The 23,295-nt window shown below is 39.3% G+C and overlaps 1 protein-coding gene and 1 long non-coding RNA gene across 3 annotated transcripts in view; one reads left to right on the plus strand and one right to left on the minus strand.

Annotated features, from left to right (window-relative positions):
* The window catches only part of fancm (FA complementation group M), a 35,979-nt gene extending 26,428 nt beyond the window's left edge, over nucleotides 1–9,551 (plus strand). The window contains exons 14-22 of one of the 2 annotated variants that reach the window (XM_083550408.1): nucleotides 489–1,950; nucleotides 3,319–3,404; nucleotides 3,992–4,060; nucleotides 4,160–4,276; nucleotides 4,395–4,554; nucleotides 6,234–6,340; nucleotides 7,168–7,951; nucleotides 8,110–8,401; nucleotides 9,169–9,551. In XM_083550408.1, the coding sequence (XP_083406534.1) occupies nucleotides 489–1,950; nucleotides 3,319–3,404; nucleotides 3,992–4,060; nucleotides 4,160–4,276; nucleotides 4,395–4,554; nucleotides 6,234–6,340; nucleotides 7,168–7,951; nucleotides 8,110–8,401; nucleotides 9,169–9,280 (3,189 nt within the window). In that variant the 3' untranslated portion in view covers nucleotides 9,281–9,551. The remainder of the gene's footprint in view (nucleotides 1–488; nucleotides 1,951–3,318; nucleotides 3,405–3,991; nucleotides 4,061–4,159; nucleotides 4,277–4,394; nucleotides 4,555–6,233; nucleotides 6,341–7,167; nucleotides 7,952–8,109; nucleotides 8,402–9,168) is intronic. The other variant, XM_083550409.1, reaches the window with a different exon arrangement.
* On the minus strand, nucleotides 4,205–7,260 carry LOC310731147. Its single transcript, XR_014535075.1, has 3 exons — nucleotides 7,123–7,260; nucleotides 4,369–4,547; nucleotides 4,205–4,303 (listed from the first exon to the last, which is right to left on the minus strand). It is a non-coding gene; the product is annotated as an uncharacterized lncRNA (long non-coding RNA).
* Nucleotides 9,552–23,295: the final 13,744 nt, after the last annotated feature.

Genomic DNA, 23,295 nt, shown 5'->3' on the forward strand with positions numbered 1-23,295 from the left:
TTCTCTTTGTTCACAGAAAATGTATAGTTTTTGTTTTAAATATATATATATATATATATATATATATATATATATATATATATATATATATATATATATATATATATATATATATTAAAAACAAAAAATCGTTACTGTGGAGAATTTAGAAATGGAAATTATATCTGGCATGACCATTAGCTTCTCCTCTTAACTTAGGTTAGCGTGATTCCTGCCCAATTGGGTCTTTTAATGGGTTCAATCAAATCTCCTTGCTAATTGGGAAGGTCATATTCAGAAAACGTAATGTATTTTACAGCAGAATTGAGGCAATAATATTTTTATGGAGCCAATTGTCCTTGTTATCGCTCGCATTACAGTAGCTATAAACTCGACAGTTCTTTTTCAGCCTCTTCTTTTTTAAAATATTTCTAATATCTACAATATTTTCTAAAATGCCCACATTTATTTCTATCCATTGAAATAATCCGTAGTTTCTGATCCAACAGAGTGGCTGCAGGTATGAATCTGAGGTCAAGGCATATCTACAAAAGACGGATGTTGTTGGTTTTGAGGGAGATGGCACAATAGCGAAGCCTACAAATCCTCGGCAGAAAAGATCTAAACCTGGGCTCGTCGGTCTAACTGTCAGGCATTCTGTTTCCAAAACTAACTTAGATAAGGAGGACCAAGTGGGACATTCTTCAAGGACCTTATTAAATCATAAAGCGTCTTCAGAGTCCGACTGTGATGCCACTACAGAAGGTTTAAGTGTGTTTTGTTGCGACTATGTTGATCTCACAAATGATGGTAATGCCATGCAGACTGATGTAATTGAGCGTCCTGAGACAAATCCCTTGAGGAAAGACGAGCAGACCCACGGTTCTCCTGAACACACAAAGGGACTCCAGACAAACCCTGATGAGGACATTGGTGAATTGTTCTATTTACCCAAATGGAATGTCAGTCAAAAACTCAAATTCAGTCAGTCTTCTCGAAACTTGGAAACGATCCTCACGAATGTCAAACTTCTTCTCTCTAGATCTCCACCCGAATGCTTTGATCTACAATACTCATTGAGCGTCAACGAACCTTCCGACTTTAATGAATCAGACAAGATCTGCAGTAGTCCAAACGAAGAGCTCGATCAATTTCAGGTCAATTTTGACCTTGAAGAATTTGAGAGTTCGTTAGACTCAGACTCTGTGGACTGTAACATAGCAAGAGCGGTTCATGAAGCTGTAACGTTGCCTCATGAGACAGTTTCGGCTGGTCCGGATGGTACTGCCAACAGTCCAAGCTGGGATGAGGTCTTTGAAGACGTTGTAGATGATGGAGCAGATAAAAATGCGAATCCGCCTTCTGAGTCTAAAGTTCATCCTAGAAGCTTTGATGAAAGTGTTGACTTGTTTGGTGATGATGAAGCTTTTCTACAAATATCATTACCAAACATTGAGACTCCACACAAAGACACTGTAATTCCCATCATCAGACAGGACACTGAACAAAAGAAACCATCATCTGAGCAGAGGTCTGCGACTTTCAATTGTTCTCAGGACATTTTTTCGGTGAACTTTGATCTCGGGTTTTCCTTCGATTCTGAAGAGGAGGAACCTACAGAACCAGCCTCTGACATGACTGCAGAACCTATAGCTGATAATAAGCACACGTTCACTTCACTAACCCTGAATGAACCCAATACATCTTCCAACAGCCTAGGACATATGTCGACCCCGAGGATGGGTCCAATGGGCAAAAAGCTACCATCTCTCATGGCCAAGAGCAACCTTTCACCCATAATTATAGAGCGAGAGAGTTTGATGAGACCAAAGGCTTCAACACCTGACACATTTGTGTCTTCAACAAACCGAAATCTGGTGCTCTTTCCTAAAATATCGTACTCACAAGCACGTGCAACGGGGAACCGACTGTGTCGGAGGTCTCTGCTTGATCCAGGGAAATCTTGTTCAGGTTGGTTTATAATTTGCAGTAGCTTCATATTTGTTCCTTTTTTTTTTATTCAGGATTGTTCTTTTTTAGGTGTATAATAATATATCATATAGCTCTGGTCACTAACCATTTCGGGGACAGAGGATGTCTTAATACAGGGTGTTTTTTTTACAGAGGCCAAGGTAATCAGAGCTATGATATGTTGATGTTTGGAGAAGAGTAGTGTGCTCAAAACACAGCCCTGTGGGATGCCGGTGTTTAAAATGAGGGTTGAGGATACCCGTTTGCCCAACCTACCTGACTGAGGTCTGTTGGTCAGAAAGTACAGAATTCATCTGCATGTGGAGGTGCAGATACTCAGGTCAATGAGCTTGGTGATCAGTACAGCGGGATGACTGTATTGAACGCAGAACTAAAGTCAATGAACAGCATTCTGATGTAGGTGTTGTTTTTATCCAGGTTGGTAAGGGCTAATTGAAGAGCCATGGACCTGCATCTGACCTGTTCGGGCAATAGGCAAAGTGGTGTGTGTCCAGTGTAGGTGTTAGGCCTCCAGTGAGGTGATTCAGAACCAGTTTCTCAAAGCACTTTATAACAATAGGGGTGAGTGCAACCAGGCGAAAATCATTCAGGCTTCTGCAGCTAAATGCTTAGGCACTGGTCTTATGGTTGTAGTCTTCAGGCACGTGGGAACCATGGATTGGGCCAGTGACAGTTTGAAAATGTCAATGAAGACCTGTGCCAGTTGTCCAGCGCATTGCTTGAGCACGTATGCCGTCCAGACCAGCTGCCGTGCGTCCATCCACTCTGCTTAATGCTAAATCGACATCTGTTTGGAGAGTGATGGTGGACTGTGAGCAGTAGAAGGGTCAGCAATTGAGGTGCCTTGCTTGACTATGCCTTGATCGAAAGCAACTAGCAAAAAAATTAAAATATTTTACAAATTAATATTTAATTTTGAAAAGAGGACAGGAAGTGACAGCGATTTTGTGCGTGTACAGAAAAACAACCTGAGTGCATTCAGTACACATGCACCGTACTGAAAGTCCTGTACCGAAACATTTTGGTGTTTGATCACATGTACCATTAAACCCATATTATTTACTGTTTAGAATTTTTTATCCGTCTCAGTGGTGGCAATTTGCAAGAACTGAGCCATTGGAGAGTGTTTTTGAAGTAAAAAATGGTAAGAAAACTCTTCCAGAAAAATCACTAATATGATGAGAGAGCTGGCTGCCGATTGGCCAAAACTAAATTAAGAAGAAAATGGGGCGGATAAGAGAGTCATTTCCCATGACATGTGAAATGAATGATCCGGGCGATTTCTCAATTTCTGGTCATTTTATGTATATTTATGTTTTTTTATTTTTTTATTTTACAATTCTTCAGAAATTATCAACAGTGACAGTGAAGAGGAATCGGTTATTAGAAAACCAGGGAGGCAAGGAAGGGCCAATCCCCTGGCATCTCCAGAAGTAAGGATAATTGCAAAACGTCCCCAGACGTCCACAGACCCCAGCTTTTTAAATGTTATTTTCACAGTTTTATGGTGGTCTTTGCATTCATACATCCATGTGTAACTTGTATACATTATTATTACTATTCAGTTATATCAAATCAATTAATTCAAATCGAATTTTATTGTGCACATACACATTTATAGAGTGACATGACATGTAGTGAAATGCTTGTTATGACTGTCCAACATAAATAGATATATATAATATAAAAAATAAGGTAAATGCAAATATAAAGTATTAAAATATCTAAAAGTATATTAAAAGTATAATTCTAAAATATAAAATAGGAATATATTATTTATATATTTATATAATGTATATATATACATGAATTAGACAAGAGAATGGGTATATACTGTACATAACAGATTTTGACAGTATATGTTTATGCATGTATATATGTGTAAGGCTTGTTTTTATGATGTATTTTTTCAAGCACTAGTTTACCATAAGCATTAGTCCTTTAATAGAACTTGCAATAATTAATATATGTGCAATTGGTTCAGTGTATTTATATATAAATGTCTTTTTTTTTTTTCTAGCAATCAAAAACCAGTGAGGTGGAGTCTCCTATCCAAGCTCCCAGAAAGCGTGTACCTCGATTAAACATGGTAATCTTGATGATTTTTGTGTTTCGCAAACCTTTTTCGACCAGAAAAGTATGTGCTTGTGTTTACATCATAACTGAAATCCTTGGCTTTATTTCCTAGTCGGAGGAGAGCGATGCGGATGCTGGGTCAGACGATGACTTTCAACACCGATCGTTCAGTCGGCCTAAAGTGCAGCAGCCACATAAACACTCGCGTCCTCTTCAGGCGAAAGCGAAGGTAAAAGCAGCTCTTATCCACAACATGCTGGGGAGAAGGTTATTAATAAATTGTGCAGGGGAAAAAAAAAAGTCTCACATTTATCGTTTTACCTTTGGTCGATTTGATTATTTCCAAGAAGGCAGTGCACAGGAGCGGGAGGCAGTTTCTGGATGAAGAGGCTGAGCTGAGTGAAGAAGGAGGCTCTGTCTCTTCTGATGAATGTGATGGAGAAGAACTGGAAAAGTCTTTGGAAGGTTTTGTAGTGGACAACACTCAGTTCTCCCAGGGCCTTAATGGTAAGAAAAAAGGTTTTATGGCATGGATTAATAGACATTCTGGAACTGGATTTGTGGTTATATTGGATTTAATATAAAATATTACTACCGTCATTTCCGGACTATTAAGCGCACCCAAATATAAGACGCACCCACTGAATTTTACAAAGATTTTTATTTTGAACATAAATACGCCGCACCTGTTTATAAGCCTCAGGTGTCTACATTGAAACTAATGAACTTTACACAGGCTTTAATGAAAGACAGTGTCTGTTACACGGCTTGTATCTAAACAGTAGCCTACCAAGAAAGTCATTGTTTACTGTCTTCCTCCTTCCATTCACAACTATTTCTCTCGAGAGTTTTTCTTTGGCATCGTCGTGCGTTTAAAAATCACCATCGGTGAATCTTTTCTCCCGATGCCGTGCAGCTCAGAACACAGGTGAAGTGTGTTTTTTCATGCCCGGTTGTTTTCAGCGTGACGAATGATTTGCATTTCCTGTAGACAGTCCGAGTGAGCAGCAGGTCAAACGTCAGAGGAATATCATCCATATTTATGATGTGGTGCGGCCCGATTCAGTGGGAGCGCATCTGATTTAATATAAAGAGTTTTATTGGTTCATTTGGGTCTCAGTTTTTTGGTTTAAAGTTTGTGAAACCGGGAAAAACCCAAGAAAAATCCATATATTAGCCGCTTCGTTGTTTAAGCCGCAGGGTTCAAAGCGTGGGGAAAAAGTAGCGGCTTATAGTCCGGAAAATATGGTATATTTTATTTGGTTAATTTATGTTTAGCTTTGAACATGAGACTTTGAGACTTTCCATCTGGGATGTAAGTGATGAAATGATCTCTATACAGTGGTGGTATTTTCCAGATTTTTCCATTTTTTGTATTTATTTTTTACTTATTTGTCACACTTAAATAATTCAGTTCATCAAGATAATCGGAGTATATACAAAATGCGTTTTTTTAAATGATGATTTCATTTATTAAGTGAAAAATAGCTGTCCAAACCTTCACCTATGTGAAAATGTAACTGGGCCTTAAACGTTATAACCGACATTCTAACACGCTCAAAGTAACTTAAAGTGACAAGACAGTGTTTTTAAAAGACCAAACATTTAAAATAAACAAGCAGTTTGGTTGAATTTGGTCTTTAAAAAATGCCGTCTTATCGCAATAAACCACATTAAGCTCTTAACAGTTTTCTATGGGAGAAAAACCCTTAACGTTACGCGTTAACCAGTTTGCCATTATTATATATATATTATATATATATTATATAATTTGCCCTTATTTCAAATCCCCACGAAAAGCCTAATGCAAAGAAAAAATGCACTGAAACCCCGGGGTCATTTGAAGAGGTTAATATCAATGCTTCTGCTAGAGATGATGTATGCAGGTGGTGTGGTTGTGGCTGCAGTGAAAGGAGACTGAATTTTGTGCATTGGGTTTCTTGCTTTAGTAATGACATTCTCGCTGTAAGAGATTCCTGTGTGATGCAGCGCTCTGTTATATTGCGTTTCTGTATAATATCGATGCTTTCTATAGCCAGGGCATCCTAATGATGGTAGTTAGAGGTGAACTGATTCATGTAGGACACCGATGAAGTCCTAGGGGTGAGACGCACGGCCTGCCACCGCCGGGCCGTATAAATAAGGGTGTGCGATTTAGAAATTCTGTTCGGCTTTCTGTTTTTCAGATTCTGAGATGCATGGAGTTTATCTGAAATCTGTAAAGAGTCCTGCCATTTCCAGCAAATTTCAAATGGTGCACAGGCCCAAGCATAATCTAAACATCTTCTCCCAGGTGAGTAGATCGAATCCATTGAGAAACAGGTGATTGGTATTGTATTAGGGATGGTAAGATTCACTGATTCGCACTGCTGCATAGGCATAAAGGTTAACCAGGCGATGCATCGAAAAGTGTTCGTCGGATACACGTTGGCATTTATATCACAATGCATCGTTTTAAACAGATTTGAAATGGTTTAAAAAAAAACTATTTATTTATATATAATTAGTAGTAGCTGCGCTGTACTTTTGTTTAGACAGTGACCAATAATTTGTGACCAATGTTTGATATGTAGATTGATTTTTTTTGTCGCTAAACAGTGGATATGACGTATCACAACACTATGAAGAACAAGCGTGTCCTGACAGTCACGTAGGATACAGATTTACATGGCAGAGGTAGAGCTGCATCTTCCTGCAGACAGAACAGGGAAAAGTTTGATTTTCTTTTTTTTCTTTTTTCGAAAGGCTTGTTTGTGAAAGGGCCATGTGTTAAAATTCAGAAGGCAGTAAAGTAAATGTATAGTTTGAAATACAAGAAATAAAAAGACACTATCTTTATCATATTGAATCGTATATCATATTTTTCCCATTGCATCGTATTGTGTTAAATCAAATCAAAATTGGATCTCGTTACATCGTAATAGGGGCCAATCGTTTTGCATGGAAGTAAGTGAAGCAACAGTGCAGTGGGTCAGTGAAAATGGACAAATATTACATGAAGACTTAACATGGATACTTATAGATGTTGGGTAGGCATGGTGTGGAGTGTTAGTTTGTATTGTAGATTTCACCTACGATGTAAAGTATGTTTTTCCAAAAATATGCAAACGTTGCACGCAGGTCCCCGAGCAGGACGAGACGTACGAAGAGGACAGTTTTGTTGTCAACGGCAGTGAAGTCGAAGAAGACGCCAGTAGTGCTTCTGACGAGAAAGAGATTGTCCCTGAAGACTCGTATGTAGACGGGAGGCGACAGTACGCTACGCGCCGGAGAGTTCATCGAAAACAAAATGCCGGAGCGGAGAGAATCGTTCAAACCCGAAAGGCCAACAAGCGCTCGAGAATCCTCCGAGTCGACGATTCGAGTGAAGGGGAACAGGAGAAGGATGAGAAGAAGAAAAAGACGATCTCTGCTCAGAAGCTGCCCTTTTCAGACAGCGCACCCGGGAGGGTTTCGAACACCTCACCTCGGCCCCGCTTGCATGAATGTGACCCTGAACAAGCAGGAGAAGAAAAAAGCCCAAAGGATGCTGCGCTAAAGAAACAGGAGACGGACAGACCACCGTTTGGTAACCAGGTCCGGGTTTCTGAAAAGCTGCATTTCCTGGAGCCTACTACCACTTCTTTGACTCCGGCTGGTGTGTGTGTGTTAGTGGACAGTCGTTGCATCAGCGCTGGTGCGAATGTCGTGTCTGCTCTTCGACTGAAACATGGCGCAGCCGTGCACATCTGCTCTCTGGGCAGCTGCGATTTCATCGTCAGTAACCGCATGGCTGTGGAGTGGCAGAGCGAGTCAGAGTTGGCCAGTGCCCAGAATCGCAAGCGGCTGCAGGAGAGGATGCAGAACCTGCAGGGCTTGTTTGAGCGAGTGTGCCTCCTGGTGGAGAAAGACCGCACTAAACCGGGTAAGCACACTGTAAGATTGTATAGATGAGAATGCTGTGTACAGTAGACATAATTGAACATATTTGTGATTCTTACAAGATATGCACGACTATTGGACTAGATAACATTCCATATTCCATAAGTACTATAATTTTTTCTTTTTTATGCTCTCTCTTAGGAGAGCCGCTGCGCCAGTTCCAGCGCAGCCGTTATTACGATAGTACCGTGGCTGCGCTGGTCAGAGCAGGCGTCCGTCTGCTGTTCAGTTCGGGTCCGGACGACACTGCCGCACTGTTGGCCCAACTAGCACAGGTAGAGCAGAGGAAAGGCAAAGCCATCGACGTCCTGGTGGAGGTGAAGGGTCGTCGCCAGCAGGCGCTGCAGTTTTACCTCACGCTGCCGTGTGTAAGCTACATCAGCGCCCTGTACATGTGTAACAGATTCTACTCTGTGGCGCATCTCATTAACAGGTAACGGAGCCAGCAACGCTAACTATTGCACGTTAGTCATCAAAGAGGCGACATTCATTCATTTGTACATTTTAGATATGCGAGGTATCAAAAAGTTTTGAGTCTAGTTTTAAAACATGCCACTAGATGGCAGCACAAGGCTGCATGCACAGTCACAAGGAGCACCAACATTTATAAGATACATCGGGAGCTGAGCAACTGGTTCTATTCTGACCACGTGTGCTATTCGCACCCTGTCACCTAGCTCTCTTCACACGTGAAACCCACCCTACTTGCCAGATTTGGCTCCTGCGGACTTTGCCCTCTTCCCAAAGATGAAGATCCGGCTCTGAAGTCGCTGTTTTGACACTATCATTTTACGTTTTATTCATAAATATTTATGCATGTTTATATAAATATTTATTGATATTAATTAATTATTAAATATTTATTAATTGGTTTGAAAGAGGCATATGTAGAGGCCCGAGTGATACGAAGACGTTCCCCTAAACGGGAGGGGGGTCTGAAAGTAGACGACGATTAGAAATGTTTATTAAAAGCTTCTTTCATTTCACATTACTTTTCACAGCATTATCATATTAGGCTGAATATTAACTGATTGGGAGAAAACCGGTAGTTTTGCAAACACTACCATATAACCAAAATTGCAGGATACTAGTTTCATAATACCTCTGTGAAATGGGGAAAGGGGAAATAATGATTATTTAGGAATAACTTTCGGATAATTTTCGTATAAATTCTCGCATATTCTTTGTTGTATTTTTCAGTTCTGTGGACACACTGCAGTCAGGTCTACAAGTGAGCCGCTCCAAAGCCGAGGAGATTCACCGCTGTCTGCGCTACTCATGTGACACCACACTGATGAAAAGCAACACTTAGAAGACGTTTGTCCATGCACTAGAAATGCAATAGAATTGCACGTCATGCACACTTATTCAATGCACTTTAGACATTCTGAACTATAGTGTTTTCATAATCAACTCATTTACCTCTTTTTTTTTTTTTATATATGTTAACATTATTTAGATTTTCCCTATTGTTTTCTTATATATATATATATACACACACACACCAAATAAAGAAAATTTCTGTGAATGCTGCTGTATATAAAAACTGTACATGAGTCAAGTAATAAAATAATATTTCCTAACCCTTTTCTAAGGCTTGTCTGTATGATAAATCAAAATGGTTAGAAAAAAACATAACAGTAATAAACCACAGGGATGTTAAGATTCACTGGTTTACATTGGTATGCATTAATTGAAAAATATAAGTTAGCATTTATATATAATAATTTAGAACGTGATCAATAATTTGTGACCAATATTATATATGCAGATTTGGTGAAATATTATTTTTTATTTTCACTGCGCACGGATTTCAGCCGAACAACCGATTTCCTGTCATTGCGTGTCTTTTTCAATCCACTGGTGTATAAAGTCCTGACCCTCACTCACCACAGATGTAGACTAGTTTACGGAGCTAAGAATCAGCAGGCAGAAGGCAGTAAGAAGTTTGGGGTTAATGTGGATGAGACAGAGGGAGTCAGTGATGTAAACATGACTGAGAACAGAGACATTCCTTGAATGCAAACTTAAATTACTGTCTTTATTGATCGTACAGATAAAAACAATACATCATTCAAATCTGTAAAATGTCTATAATTTTCTATATATAAGCTTCCTGACTTGACTTGAAGAGGTGCAGTTTCCCCGGTATCACCTCATTACTGTCCGTGTGGAAACATAGCAAACGCTCTTAATGATGTCCACACATCTCTGCACTGATATAGCCTTTATATTTAATCACTGTACATATGCTTACATACATATCACATGCTGTAAATATGATACATCTTTAACACCTCCAAGCTGCCAGTTTTGGGCACCTGAGCAAGCACTTAACTCACTACTGCTCATTTAGTGAATGAGATCATTAAGAGTCGCTCGGGATAAACACTTCCAACAGGAAGTGGCTATATCTCGCTATCTTTGTCTCTCTATTTTCTCTATCAAATTGTCTCTGTGTCTCTTTTAGTGAATGTCTCTGTCTCACTGTATATGTCTCTCTCTTGCTGTCTCTCAATTTGTTTCTCACTCTTTCTAAAGCTGTCTGTGTCTCTTTGTCTTTGTCTCTGTCTTTCCTGCTTATTTACATGTCTAACAAAGTTTTGAGTTTTGAAAGTAATGCCATTAGCGATCTATGATGAAAGACTTTCCTGGTTCGATTCTTACCTCTAGTTTCATATTGAACATTAAAAGAAGTTTTTAAAAACAGAACAATAAAAGGTCATTAAAATTGGTTGCTGGTAAATCATGGTATATCAGTGGTGCAGGTGTTGGAGATGTGGTTCTTGTACCTGAGTCACTTCTCCTAGACTTTGAGTAACTGAGAGAATAAACAGGAAGGAGAAGTTTTGACCCTCTACCAACATGATCAAAGAGAAAACAGTGGTCTCTTAACTATAGAAAAACCAAGAGTCCAATAAGCAAAGCCTTGTTTGCCACCCCTCTAGTGGTGCAGTGGTTAGTAATGTGACTTTTGCTATCTGACTCACCCGGTTCAATTCCTACCCCTTAGCTATCCTTTAAATTGTTTAAAAAGTTTTATAAAAGAACCAAAAGAGGTCCTAGAAAGGTCCCTGTGTTGAGAGGTTGCTGGTTCAAACCCCGGCCAGGGCTCAAAGTTAAGAGTGTGAAAGGTTCCGGTGACCAAATTGAAGAAGGTGTCAGAAATGGCTGCGTGGAAGGTCGGATGTGGACGGTTTCAGAGGGCGTATCCTGAACCGGGGTGGCAATATCCAGGCTTCTGGTTTCTGAGAAGCTGAAAACAGGGGGTTATAAAGCAAAAAGGTCCAAATGAAGTATCAACTTTGGCTCGTGGCAGAAATGTATTTTAATAAACTTTTTCCCCTTCTCCCCCCTAAATGCAAAACTATCACCCTAACTTTTTCTGAGGCTGTAACCCAGCAGGTCTTCACAGCCTTTGTTCACAGTCACCCACTCCATTGCTCACCACACACTAATTGCCACACAACTTACCCAGTATGGGGACAAGCCAGATTTGAACCAGCAATCTCTGAGCTCAGAGGCAAGGCTTTTACCACAAAACCTTCAAGTCCCACAACTCACCCTCTTTTTATGCGGGGTTTATCCTTCGTTTCATGCTTCAAAGCAAGAAATTCAGACCAGAAAGAAACACAGAAAACAGGAGTCAAACCCTGAACCCCACCAACAGCAAAATACCAGTCTTAAACCACTGAACCATCAGGAAGGACAGGCTGTGCCAATTGTTAGAGCAGGTCTACCCATATCGTGACCAGCATGGACAAAGTATGATTTGAACCCTGATTCACACCATTAGGGAGGCACTAGCATTAACCCACTGAACCATCAGGAAGGACAAGCTGGGAAGCTTGTTTAGAGCAGGTCTATCTTTCTTTTTAACCCATTAAAACAAGAATATGAAGATGTAGGAATCAGGAATTTAACCTACCTCATGACTAGCAGACAGAAAGCCAGGTTTGAACCCTGACCACCAACATTAGCAAAGTACCAGCCTTAACCCACTAAGCCATCAGGAAAAAACAGGATGGAAAGCTTGATTAGAGCAGGTCTATCTTTCTTTTCAAACCATCAACACAAGAATTTAACGCTAAAGAAAGATGTAGGAAGTGAATACAGATGTAAGTAGCACAAGTTGAACCCACATTGTGAAAAACACGATTCCAACCAAGATACCCACCACCAGCGAGACACCAACGTTAACCCATTGGTGAGGACAAGCTAGGAAGCTTGTTTAGAGCAGGTCTATTTTTTTCAACCCATTAAAAACAAAAATATATCGCTAAAGAAAAATGCAGGCAGTGAATCCTGATCGTGACTGGCAGGCAGAAAGCAGGATTCGAACCCTGAACCCCACCAAAAGCACGACACCTGATTTAACCCACTGAACCATCATAGAAGACAGGCCAGGCTGTTTGTTTAGAGCAGGTCTATCTACCTGTAAAAGATCAACACAAGAATATAAAGCTAAAGAAAGCAGGAACATAACCAACATTGCAACTAGCAGGATTCAAACCCTGATCCTTACCATCAGCGAGTCACCAGCCTTAATCCGATGAACCATGGAAGAGATCAGACTGGGATGCATGTTTAGATGAGGCACAAGCCTTAAACCACTGAGCGACCACTGCTGAAAAGCATGTTTGCTTTTTGGAGGGTTCATACTTTGTTTCATGCCAGCGCAGTAAGAAAGAAGTCATGTAGGACTGGCTTTGAAACCTTATCACCAGCGTGGACTATATTAAGGACCATGTTCAGGCACAAGCCTTAACCCACTGAGCTACCACAGAAGTGCTTTTTTTTTTTTTTTTTTTTTTTTGGTGGGGTTATCTTTTATTAAAGACCAGGAGATCAAGACATTAATCCAATACAGAAAGAACAGAGTTTAAATGTTTTCAGAGTGGACAAGGTCCAGAAGTTTTATTTACCAACACAGCAACCAGCTCGACCAGGAATCAAACTCTCAAACTCATCCTCGTGGGGACCCTGACATTAACACACCAGGCTATCACATCCATCCATCCATCCATCCATCTATCTATCTATCTATCTATCTATCTATCTATCTATCTATCTATCTATCTATCTATCTATCTATCTATCTATCTATCTATCTATCTATCTATCTATCTATCTATCTATCTATCTATCTATCTATCTATCTATCTATCTATCTATCTATCTATCTATCTATCTATCTATCTATCTATCTATCTATCTATCTATCTATCTATCTATCTATCTAATATGATGTGAGGTCCAGTTAACAGCTAAAACAGGTAGCAGTAAAAACTACTTTTTACTTAAGTACATGTCTGAGCCAAAACTTCTTTACTTTCACTTGAGTAAAAAAGTATAATCAGTACTTCAACTTTTACCCGAGTATTTTAAAACATGAGGATCTGTACTTCTACTTAAGTAAAGGATGTGTGTACTTTTGCCACCTCTGCAGTGGTGGGCCGTGCATTTGGTACCTGCGCCTGCAGTGGGGACTGACCCAACTTAATCCACCTCTTAATACCACCACTATTATGTCGCAATTATAGAAACCGTCAATACTATTCAAAAACGCAATATGACAACGTGTGGCATTACAGAGAGAGAGGCATTTTGCATGTGAATACCATTTCACTAAAGCAAGCTCCAAACATCTACACTACAACAACTGTGCACCTAAATCATCTGGAGCAGTTCAGAATCAATATTTGTCTAATAACTTGACAAAAACATAAAAAATTTGAATAAGATACAACCTACTCACCAGAGATGCGTAGTCATAATTTGCACCGCTCCTCAGAGGCTGTAAGCCAGTGGTACCGCTCGTATTCACTGGTCTGGAAGTGGAGAACAAACAATTTCTCAGGCTGAGACAAGCTAGCTAGCTTCAGGGTTGGCCGACATATCCTCACGATGTCTAGCTTTTCTTCAAAATTAATTTTTAATTATGTCTGAGACCAAATCAATTTATCTTCCTCCGTCAGTGATTGTGGGCATAAAAAAAGTCTAACTCAGATGTACTAATGTGTGCAGAAATGTTTTGCTAGTGGAAGTTGGCTGTAACAGTTTTCCTCTGACCAACCAAGCAGGGGACGAAAAAATGCTGACGCTATTCTGGGCCAGCTAGCTGCCCTGTGAGGCGAATTTTAAACCTGATTGGTTAAAGAAACAGACCCACTGCTAATATACTCTAAGGTACATCGGCCAACACTACTGATTGTGAAGGCCCTGGGCAGATTAGATTGACATGGCAGCACATAAAGGCTGAAATCTGATTGGACAAAAAAAATCTAACATCCAGATACATCCAAGAGAAATGCTATTAAATGAAGAGATAATAAATGAATACAATATCATGGAACAAATATTAGAATTTAGGTTGTAAATGCAGGTCAATGCTTCTGATAGTGTTAAGGCCAGCAGAGAAGTCTTTGCTGGGCCTGACAATCCGCCACTGGCAGATTGATTTCTCTCGAGCGAATTCTCTCAGCACCGCTGCTGCTACATAAATATGATGTATCACGTCCCTATAAAGACCAAAGGCGTGTCCCGAGAGTCACAAAGAATACAGATTTACATGGCACAAATTGGAGCTGCATCTAATCAATGTTTTTATTTAATATATTCTTTTGCACTATAAAGGCCTGTTAGAAGTCAGAAGGCAGTTAAGTAAAAGTTTTTTCATTGCATGCATTTTATTGAATCACATTGTGTTCAATTAAATCGAAATTTGCTCACGCTGCATCCAAATAGTGGTCAATCATATCCCATTGCATCAGTAGCTGCTTCTTACGTATCTTTAATGTCGGTTATGCATCAAGATGCGATTCGCAGCAGCCTTGGTTATGGAGATGCACATCCATAATAGATAGTAATGAAAAAGCTTCAGCATATTTGTCAATGGATGACAGAGGTGGCAAAAGTACACACATCCTTTACTTAAGTAGAAGTACAGATCCTCATGTTTTAAAATACTCGGGTAAAAGTTGAAGTACTGATTATACTTTTTTACTCAAATGAAAGTAAAGAAGTTTAGGCTCAGACATGTACTTAAGTAAAAAGTAGTTATTACTGCTACCTGTTAACTGGACCTCACATCATATTAGATAGATAGATAGATGGAGGGTGGATGTGATAGCCTAGTGGGTTAATGTCAGGGTCCCCACGAGGATGAGTTTGAGAGTTTGATTCCTGGTCGAACATGTTGCTGTGTTGGTAAATAAAACTTCTGGACCTTGTCCACTCTGAAAACATTTCAACTCTGTTCTTTCTGTGTTGGATTAATTTCTTGATTTCCTGGTCTTTAATGAAAGATAACCCCACCAAAAAAAAAGAAAAAAAAGAAAAGAAAAAGCACTTCTGTGGTAGCTCAGTGGGTTAAGGCTTGTGCCTGAACATAGTCCTTAATATAGTCCACGCTGGTTATAAGGTTTCAAAGCCAGTCCTACATGCCATGAAACAAAGTATGAACCCTCCAAAAAGCAAACATGCTTTTCAGCAGTGGTCACTCAGTGGTTTAAGGCTTGTGCCTCATCTAACCATGCTTCCCAGTCTGATCTCTTCCATGGTTCATTGGATTAAGGCTGGTGCCTCACTGATGGTAAGGATCAGGGTTTGAATCCTGCTAGTTGTGATTTCGGTTGTGTTCCTGCTTCCTAAATCTTTCTGTATCTTTATATTCTTGTGTTGATGGTTTAAAGGTAGATAAACCTGCTCTAAACAAGCTTCCTCACCTGTCTTCTCTGATGGTTCAGTGGGTTAAATAAGGTTTTGTGCTTTTGGTGGGGTTCAGGGTTTGAATCCTGCTTTCTGCCTGCCAGTCACGATCAGGATTCACTTCCTACATTTTTCTTTAGCGAGATATTTTTGTTTTTAATCGGTTGAAAAGAAAGATAGACCTGCTCTTAACAAGCTTCCTAGCCTGTCCTCACCGATGGTTCAATGGGTTAACGTTGGTGTTTCGCTGGTGGTGATCTTGGTTCGAATCCTGCTATTTACAATGTGGGTTCATCCTGTGCTACTTACATCTGTATTCGCTTCCTACATCTTTCTTTAGGGTTAAATTCTTGTGTTGATGGTTTGAAAAGAAAGATAGACCTGCTCTAATCAAGCTTCCCATCCTGTTTTTTCTTGATGGCTTAGTGGGTTAAGGCTGGTACTTTGCCAATGTTGGTGGCCAGGGTTCAAACCTGGCTTTCTGACTGCTAGTCATGAGGTAGGTTAAATTCCTAATTCCTACATCTTCATATTCTTGTTTTGATGGGTTAAAAAGAAAGATAGACCTGCTCTAAGCAAGCTTCCCAGCTTGTCCTTCCTGATGGTTCAGTGGGTTAATGCTGGTACCTCGCTAATGGCGTGAATCAGGGTTCAAATCCTGCATTGTCCCTGCTAGTCACAATATTGGTTTGCTTCCTAAGTCTGTCTTTAGCATCATATTCTTGTGTTGATGGTTTCAAAAAAAAGATAGACCTGCTCTAACATTTGGCACAGCCTGTCCTTCCTGATGGTTCAGTGGTTTAAGACTGGTATTTTGCTGTTGGTGGGGTTCAGGGTTCGAATCCTGCTTTCTGTGTTTCTTTCTGGTCTATATTTTTTGCTTTAAAGCATGAAACGAATGATAAACCCCCCCAAAAAAAGAAGGTGAGTTGTGGGACTTGATGGCTTTGTGATAAAAGCCTTTCCTCTGAGCTCAGCGGTTGCTGGTTTAAATCTGGCTTGTCCCCCCACTGAGTAAGTTGTGTGGTAAGCAATGGAGTGGGTGACTGTGAACAAAGGCTGTGAAGACCTGCTGGGTTACAGCCTCAGAAAAAAGTGAGGGTGATAGTTTTGCATTTATGGGGAGGAGAGAAGGGGAAAAAAAGATTTTTGCCAGGAGCCTAAGTCAATACTTTTTTGGATGTTTTTGCTTCATAACCACCTGTTTTCAGCTTCTCAGATGCCAGGTGCCTGGATATTGCCCCCCTGGTTCAGGATACGCCGTCTGAAACCATCCACATCCGAACTTCCACGCAGCCATTTCTGACACCTTCTTCACTAGGGTCACCAGAATCTTCCGCACGCTTAACTTTGAGCCCTGGCTGGGGTTTGAACCAGCAACCTCTCAAACCAGAGGCAAAGCTCTTCCAATTTAGCCACATGATCTCCTGCAAGAATCTGATTTTTAGGACCTTTTTTGGTTTTTTTATAAAAACTTTTTAAACAATAGCTAAGGGGTAGGAATTGAACCAGGTGAGTCAAATAGCAGAAGCCATATTACTAACCACTGCACTACCAGAGGGGTGGCAAACAAGGCTTTGCTTATTGGACTCTTGGTTTTTCTATAGTTAAGAGACCACTGTTTTCTCTTAGATCATGTTGGTAGAGGGTCAAAACTTCTCCTTCCTGTTCATTCTCTCAGTTACTCGAAGTCTATGAAAAGTGACTCAGGTACAAGAACCACATCTCCAACACCTGCACCACTGATATACCATGATTTACCAGCAACCAATTTTAATGACCTTTTATTGTTCTGTTTTTAAAAACTTCTTATAATGTTCAATATGAAACTAGAGGTAAGAATCGAACCAGGAAAGTCTTTCATCATAGATCGCTAATGGCATTACTTTCAAAACTCAAAACTTTGTTAGACATGTAAATAAGCAGGAAAGACAGAGACAAAGACAAAGAGACACAGACAGCTTTAGAAAGAGTGAGAAACAAATAGAGAGACAGCAAGAGAGAGACATATACAGTGAGACAGAGACATTTACTAAAAGAGACACAGAGACAATTAGATAGAGAAAATAGAGAGACAAAGATAGTGAGATATAGCCACTTCCTGTTGGAAGTGTTTATCCTGAGCGATAATGATCTCATTTATTAAATGAGCAGTAGTGAGCAGTAGTGAGTGCTTGCTCAGTGCTTGCTCAGGTGCCCAAAACTGGCAGCTTGGAGGTGTTAAACATGTATCATATTTACAGCATGTGATATATATGTAAGCATATGTACAGTGATTAAATATAAAGGCTATATCAGTGCAGAGATGTGTGGACATCATTAAGAGCCTTTGCTATGTTTCCACACGGACAGTTAATGAGGTGATACCGGGGAAACTGCACCTCTTCAAGTCAAGTCAGGAAGCTTATATATAGAAAATTATAGACATTTTACAGATTTGAATGATGTATTGTTTTTATCTGTACGATCAATAAAGACAGTAATTTAAGTTTGTGTTGCTATTATGAGGGAAAAACCCACAAAACGCCACCCAGAGGGTTAATTGTGTAAAACATGGCGGATTTGGTGTTTGATTTGAGACTTGGCGCAGAAATAAAACAAGAGTTTACTGATTAAAAATATTTTTATCTGGAGTTTATTAATTTATTTTATATCTAAGAAAGGACGTCGTGGATAAACATATTTTTTGCCGAAGGTTTTAATTGCGCCTCTTTTTTATTTAGTTATTTATTTATGTATTTACATTTTCTATAAAAATGGTGAAACAGAAATGCGCGCTGAATTGATAGTGTTAATAAAATTTAGTGCCGTTTACAATAATTTTAATTTTGACAGCCAAATATATATATATACATACATACATACATACATACATACATACATACATACATACATACACACATATATATATATATATATATATATATATATATATATATATATATATATATATATATATATATATATATATATATATATATATATATATTAATTAATAAATACAAAACGAATTAAAAATGTTGTTACCTAATGAATGTATCCAGGCTGAAGATCCACATATAGAACACAAGCAGAGAAAAGATGATGATGATCAGGAATGTGTCTGTTCTCAGTCATGTTTACATCACTGACTCCCTCTGTCTCATCCACATTAACCCCAAACTTCTTACTGCCTTCTGCCTGCTGATTCTTAGCTCCGTAAACTAGTCTACATCTGTGGTGAGTGAGGGTCAGGACTTTATACACCAGTGGATTGAAAAAGACACGCAATGACAGGAAATCGGTTGTTCGGCTGAAATCGGCACGCAGTGAAAATAAAAATAATATTTCACCAAATTAATGTATTAAAACTAAAGTAAAGAGCCGGTTTTGAAAATGTAAGAAGTAAAAAGTACAGATATTTGTGTAAAAATGTAATAAGTAAAAGTAAAAAGTTGTCTGAAAAATAAATAGTGGAGTAAAGTACTGATACCAAAAAAATCTACTTAAGTACAGTAACGAATTATTTGTACTCCGTTACTTCCCACCTCTGATGGAAGATGCCATATTACACAGGAAGATTTATCTGGACTGTCATGCTTCTCTCTTCACCAGTCAGGTGAAGATATAATTTTTGTTGCAATGGTCAGGTGGTAATTTGAAAGATTATTAACTGCCTTGGTGATGAAATATTTCATTACTTATATATCTTGCATATCTTTAATATTATATTGTAAATCTTATGGATTGTACTCCTAATAAATTTTCTAATTGTTTCTTTTTTTTTTTTTTTTTTTTTCGTTAAGGTTTAGGTGTATCCAGTAACACTGTTTTCTCAGAGGAATGATTTGTTGTGAAAATGTATTGGGTAATATAACTTCAGGCACTACATCATGCTGTTCAGACTTGTTCTGACTGTCAGAAATTGTTACAATTCTTGGCATTAATTTACTGCGTGTGTGTGCGTGTGTGTATATGTGTATGTGGAGTAAGGGTTCTCATTTTGTGTATACACTGTGTATATATATATATATATATATATATATATATATATATATATATATATATATATATATATATATATATATATATATGTGTGTGTGTGTGTGTGTGTGTGTGTGTGTGTGTGTGTGTGTGTGTGTTTGTATGGAGTTAGGGTTATCTTACTGTGTGTGTGTGTGTGTGTGTGTGTGTGTGTGTGTGTGTGTGTGTGTGTGTGTGTGTGTTTGTATGGAGTTAGGGTTATCTTACTGTGTGTGTGTGTGTGTGTGTGTGTGTGTGTGTGTGTTTGTGTGTGTGAAGTAAGGGCTCTCATTGTGTGTGTGAGTGTTTGTGTGGAGTAAGGGTTATCTTACTGTGTGTGTGTGTGTGTGTGTATGTGTGTGTGTGTGTGTGTGTATCTGTGTGGAGTTAGGGTTATCTTACTGTGTGTGTGTGTGTGTGTGTGTGTGTGGAGTAAGGGTTCTCATTGTGTATGTGTGTGTAATAAAGATTTGCTCCATCAGTGTGTGTGTGTGTGTAGTAATGGTTCTCTCATTGTGTGTGTCTGTGTGTGGTGTATCTGTGTGTGTGTGTGTGTGTGTGTGTGTGTGTGTGTGTGTGTGTGTGTGTGTGTAATAAAGATTTGCTCACTCAGTGTGTGTGTAGTAGGGGTTCTATTATTGTGTGTGTGTGTGTGTGTGGAGTAAGGGTTTTGTCGTTGTGTGCGTTGAGTAAGGGTTCTCTCACAGTGTGTGTTTGTGGAGAAAGGGTTCTTTCACTGTGTGTGCATGTGAAGAAAGGGTTCTTTAATTTTGTGTGTGTAATAAACCAGCAGTGCCTTCCAACCGAATGAACTTAATCACTTTTTTGCTCGTTTTGACCAAAGCACAGGACATTTTACACCAACCACGGACTCTGCTACTGCTTACAGCCCACTTTTACTCTCAACAACGGAAGTCTATTCAGTGTTTAGCAGACTTGATGCACGCAAGGCAGCTGGCCCGGATAGCATACCGGGATGTGTTCTCAGAGCATGCGCTGGACAACTGGCACAGGTTTTTACTGACATTTTCAACCTGTCACTGGCCCAAGCCACAGTACCAACATGCCTGAAGACCACTACTATCATACCAGTGCCTAAGCACTCAGCTGCTGAATGCCTGAATGACTTTCGCCCGGTTGCACTCACCCCCATTGCTATGAAGTGCTTTGAGAAACTGGTCCTGAATCACCTCACTGCGGGCCTACCACCTACACTGGACCCACACCAGTATGCCTATCGCCCAAACAGGTCAACTGAGGATGCAGTTTCCACAGCTCTTCATTCTGCTCTCACCCACCTGGATAAGAGCATCACATACATCAGAATGCTGTTCATTGACTTTAGCTCTGCATTCAATACAGTCCTTCCCACTGTACTGATCACCAAGCTCAGTGAACTGGGTATCTGCACCTCCACTTGCAGATGGATTCTGGACTTTCTCACCAACTGACCTCAATCTGTCAGGTTGGGAAACCAGGTATCCTCAACCCTCATTCTGAACACTGGCATACCGCAGGGCTGTGTTCTGAGCCCACTGCTCTACTCCCTGTTCACCCACGATTGTGCTCCTCTGTATAACTCCAACATCTTCATCAAGTATGCAGATGACACCACCGTGGTCGGCCAGATCGAAAACAACGACGAATCGGCCTACAGGGAAGAGATCCATAATCTGGCAGTCAACATCAATGGAACCGAGGTAGAGCGAGTCTCCAGCTTTAAGTTTCTGGGAGTTCACATCTCTGAGGACCTGTCCTGGCAGCAGAACACGTCAGCTCTGGTAAAAAAAAAAAAAGCACAACAACGCCTGTACTTCTTGAGAAGTCTCAAGAAATCTCATCTGCCCCCGGGGATTTTAACGAGTTTCTACCGCTGCATCATTGACAGCATCCTGACCAACTCCATCATTGTATGGTACGGACGCTCCACTGTGTGCGAACGTAAAGCACTGCAAAGGGTGGTCAAAACCGCCCAACGCATCACTGGCACCCAACTACCTGCCATTGAACACCTTCACTACAGCAGATGTCTGCGCAGAGCTCACAACATCATCAAGGACTCTCCACATCCCAGTCATAAACTGTTTAACCTCCTTCCATCACGAAGGAGATACAGGAACTTGCGCACCAGAACAAGCAGGTTCAGGGACAGCTTTTTTCCATCCACCATCACACTACTAAACTGCTAAATCACTACAAAACAAACACAAACAAAAGACTGTATATAACCTCTGTACAATACATGTACATACTACATATTATATCTTTTTCACTCCTCAGTACATCTGCACTTTTTTTTATATCTGTATGTATCTTTATCATTACTGTACATTCTGCCCAACATTTCACATTCATTTGTGTATATAATGTATGTGTATATATTTATATATATATATATATATATATATATATATATATATATATATATATATATATATATATATATATATATATATATTTTTTTTAATATATAGTAGACTGTTTATTAAGCTTGCTACTCCTTAATGCCATAATTTTTGATCTGTAACCTTTCATTTCTGCACATTTTCTTAAATACTGTACGCCTCTATATTTATTCACTGTACTTCTGTATGTCCACACATCTCTGCACTGAAATAGCCTTTATATTTATTCACTGTATATACTTTCATATATACCACTTGCTGTAAATATGCTAGATAGTTATCTGCACTGTAAATATGCTAGATAGTTATCTGCACTTTTGCACGACTGCTACATTTTGCACTTCTGGTAGATGCCAAACTGCATTTCGTTGCTGTGTACCTGTACTATGCAATGACAATAAAGTTCTATCTATCTATCTATCTATCTATCTATCTATCTATCTATCTATCTATCTATCTATCTATCTATCTATCTATCTATCTATCTATCTATCTATCTATCTATCTATCTATCTATCTATCTATAAGGGTTCTCTCACTGTGTGTGTGTGGAGAAGGGGTTCTTTCATTTGGTGTGTGTGTGGAGTAAGGGTTCTTTACCTGTGTGTGTGGAGAAATGGTTCTTTAATTTTGTGTGTAATAAGGGTTCTCATTTTGTGTGTGTGTAACTCTTCTTATAAATGTAGTTATGTGCAGGAGAATAAAACAATAAACTGCATCCATCATTCCTACTGGTTTTTCATACAAATTTTACTGTTCATAATTAAACATATTTGTTACTTGAGCAGAAATAAAGTAGAAAAGTAAAAGGACGAGTGCAACAGTAATTCCATTACCCTTTAATTCATCAATAAATATTTTGTACAGCCATGAAAGTTGAAACGCATTTCACCATTCTATTTTTCCATATGAGAAAAAAACAACTGTATAATCAAAAATAGTGGGATGAATTATACACATGATTGAGATCTTTAGAAAAAGTTTACATTTGCCTTTCAGATACTAAGTGTTAAACAAGAGCAACAAAAAAAATTACTGTCTCACCAAATACACATGGCTGTCGATAAATCACTGCAGAAAGATTACAGAAAGCAGATATTTATAATAATTACAACTACAGTGTCTAAATAACCTGCAGGAGGTAAACAGTGTCGTAGGTAAGTAACAGAGAAACAACAGGTACTGTAGAAGAATAATTGATAAAATTAAG

Source organism: Silurus aristotelis (assembly GCF_946808225.1).
Source record: "Silurus aristotelis genome assembly, chromosome: 9".
Classification (NCBI taxonomy): Eukaryota; Metazoa; Chordata; class Actinopteri; order Siluriformes; family Siluridae; genus Silurus; species Silurus aristotelis.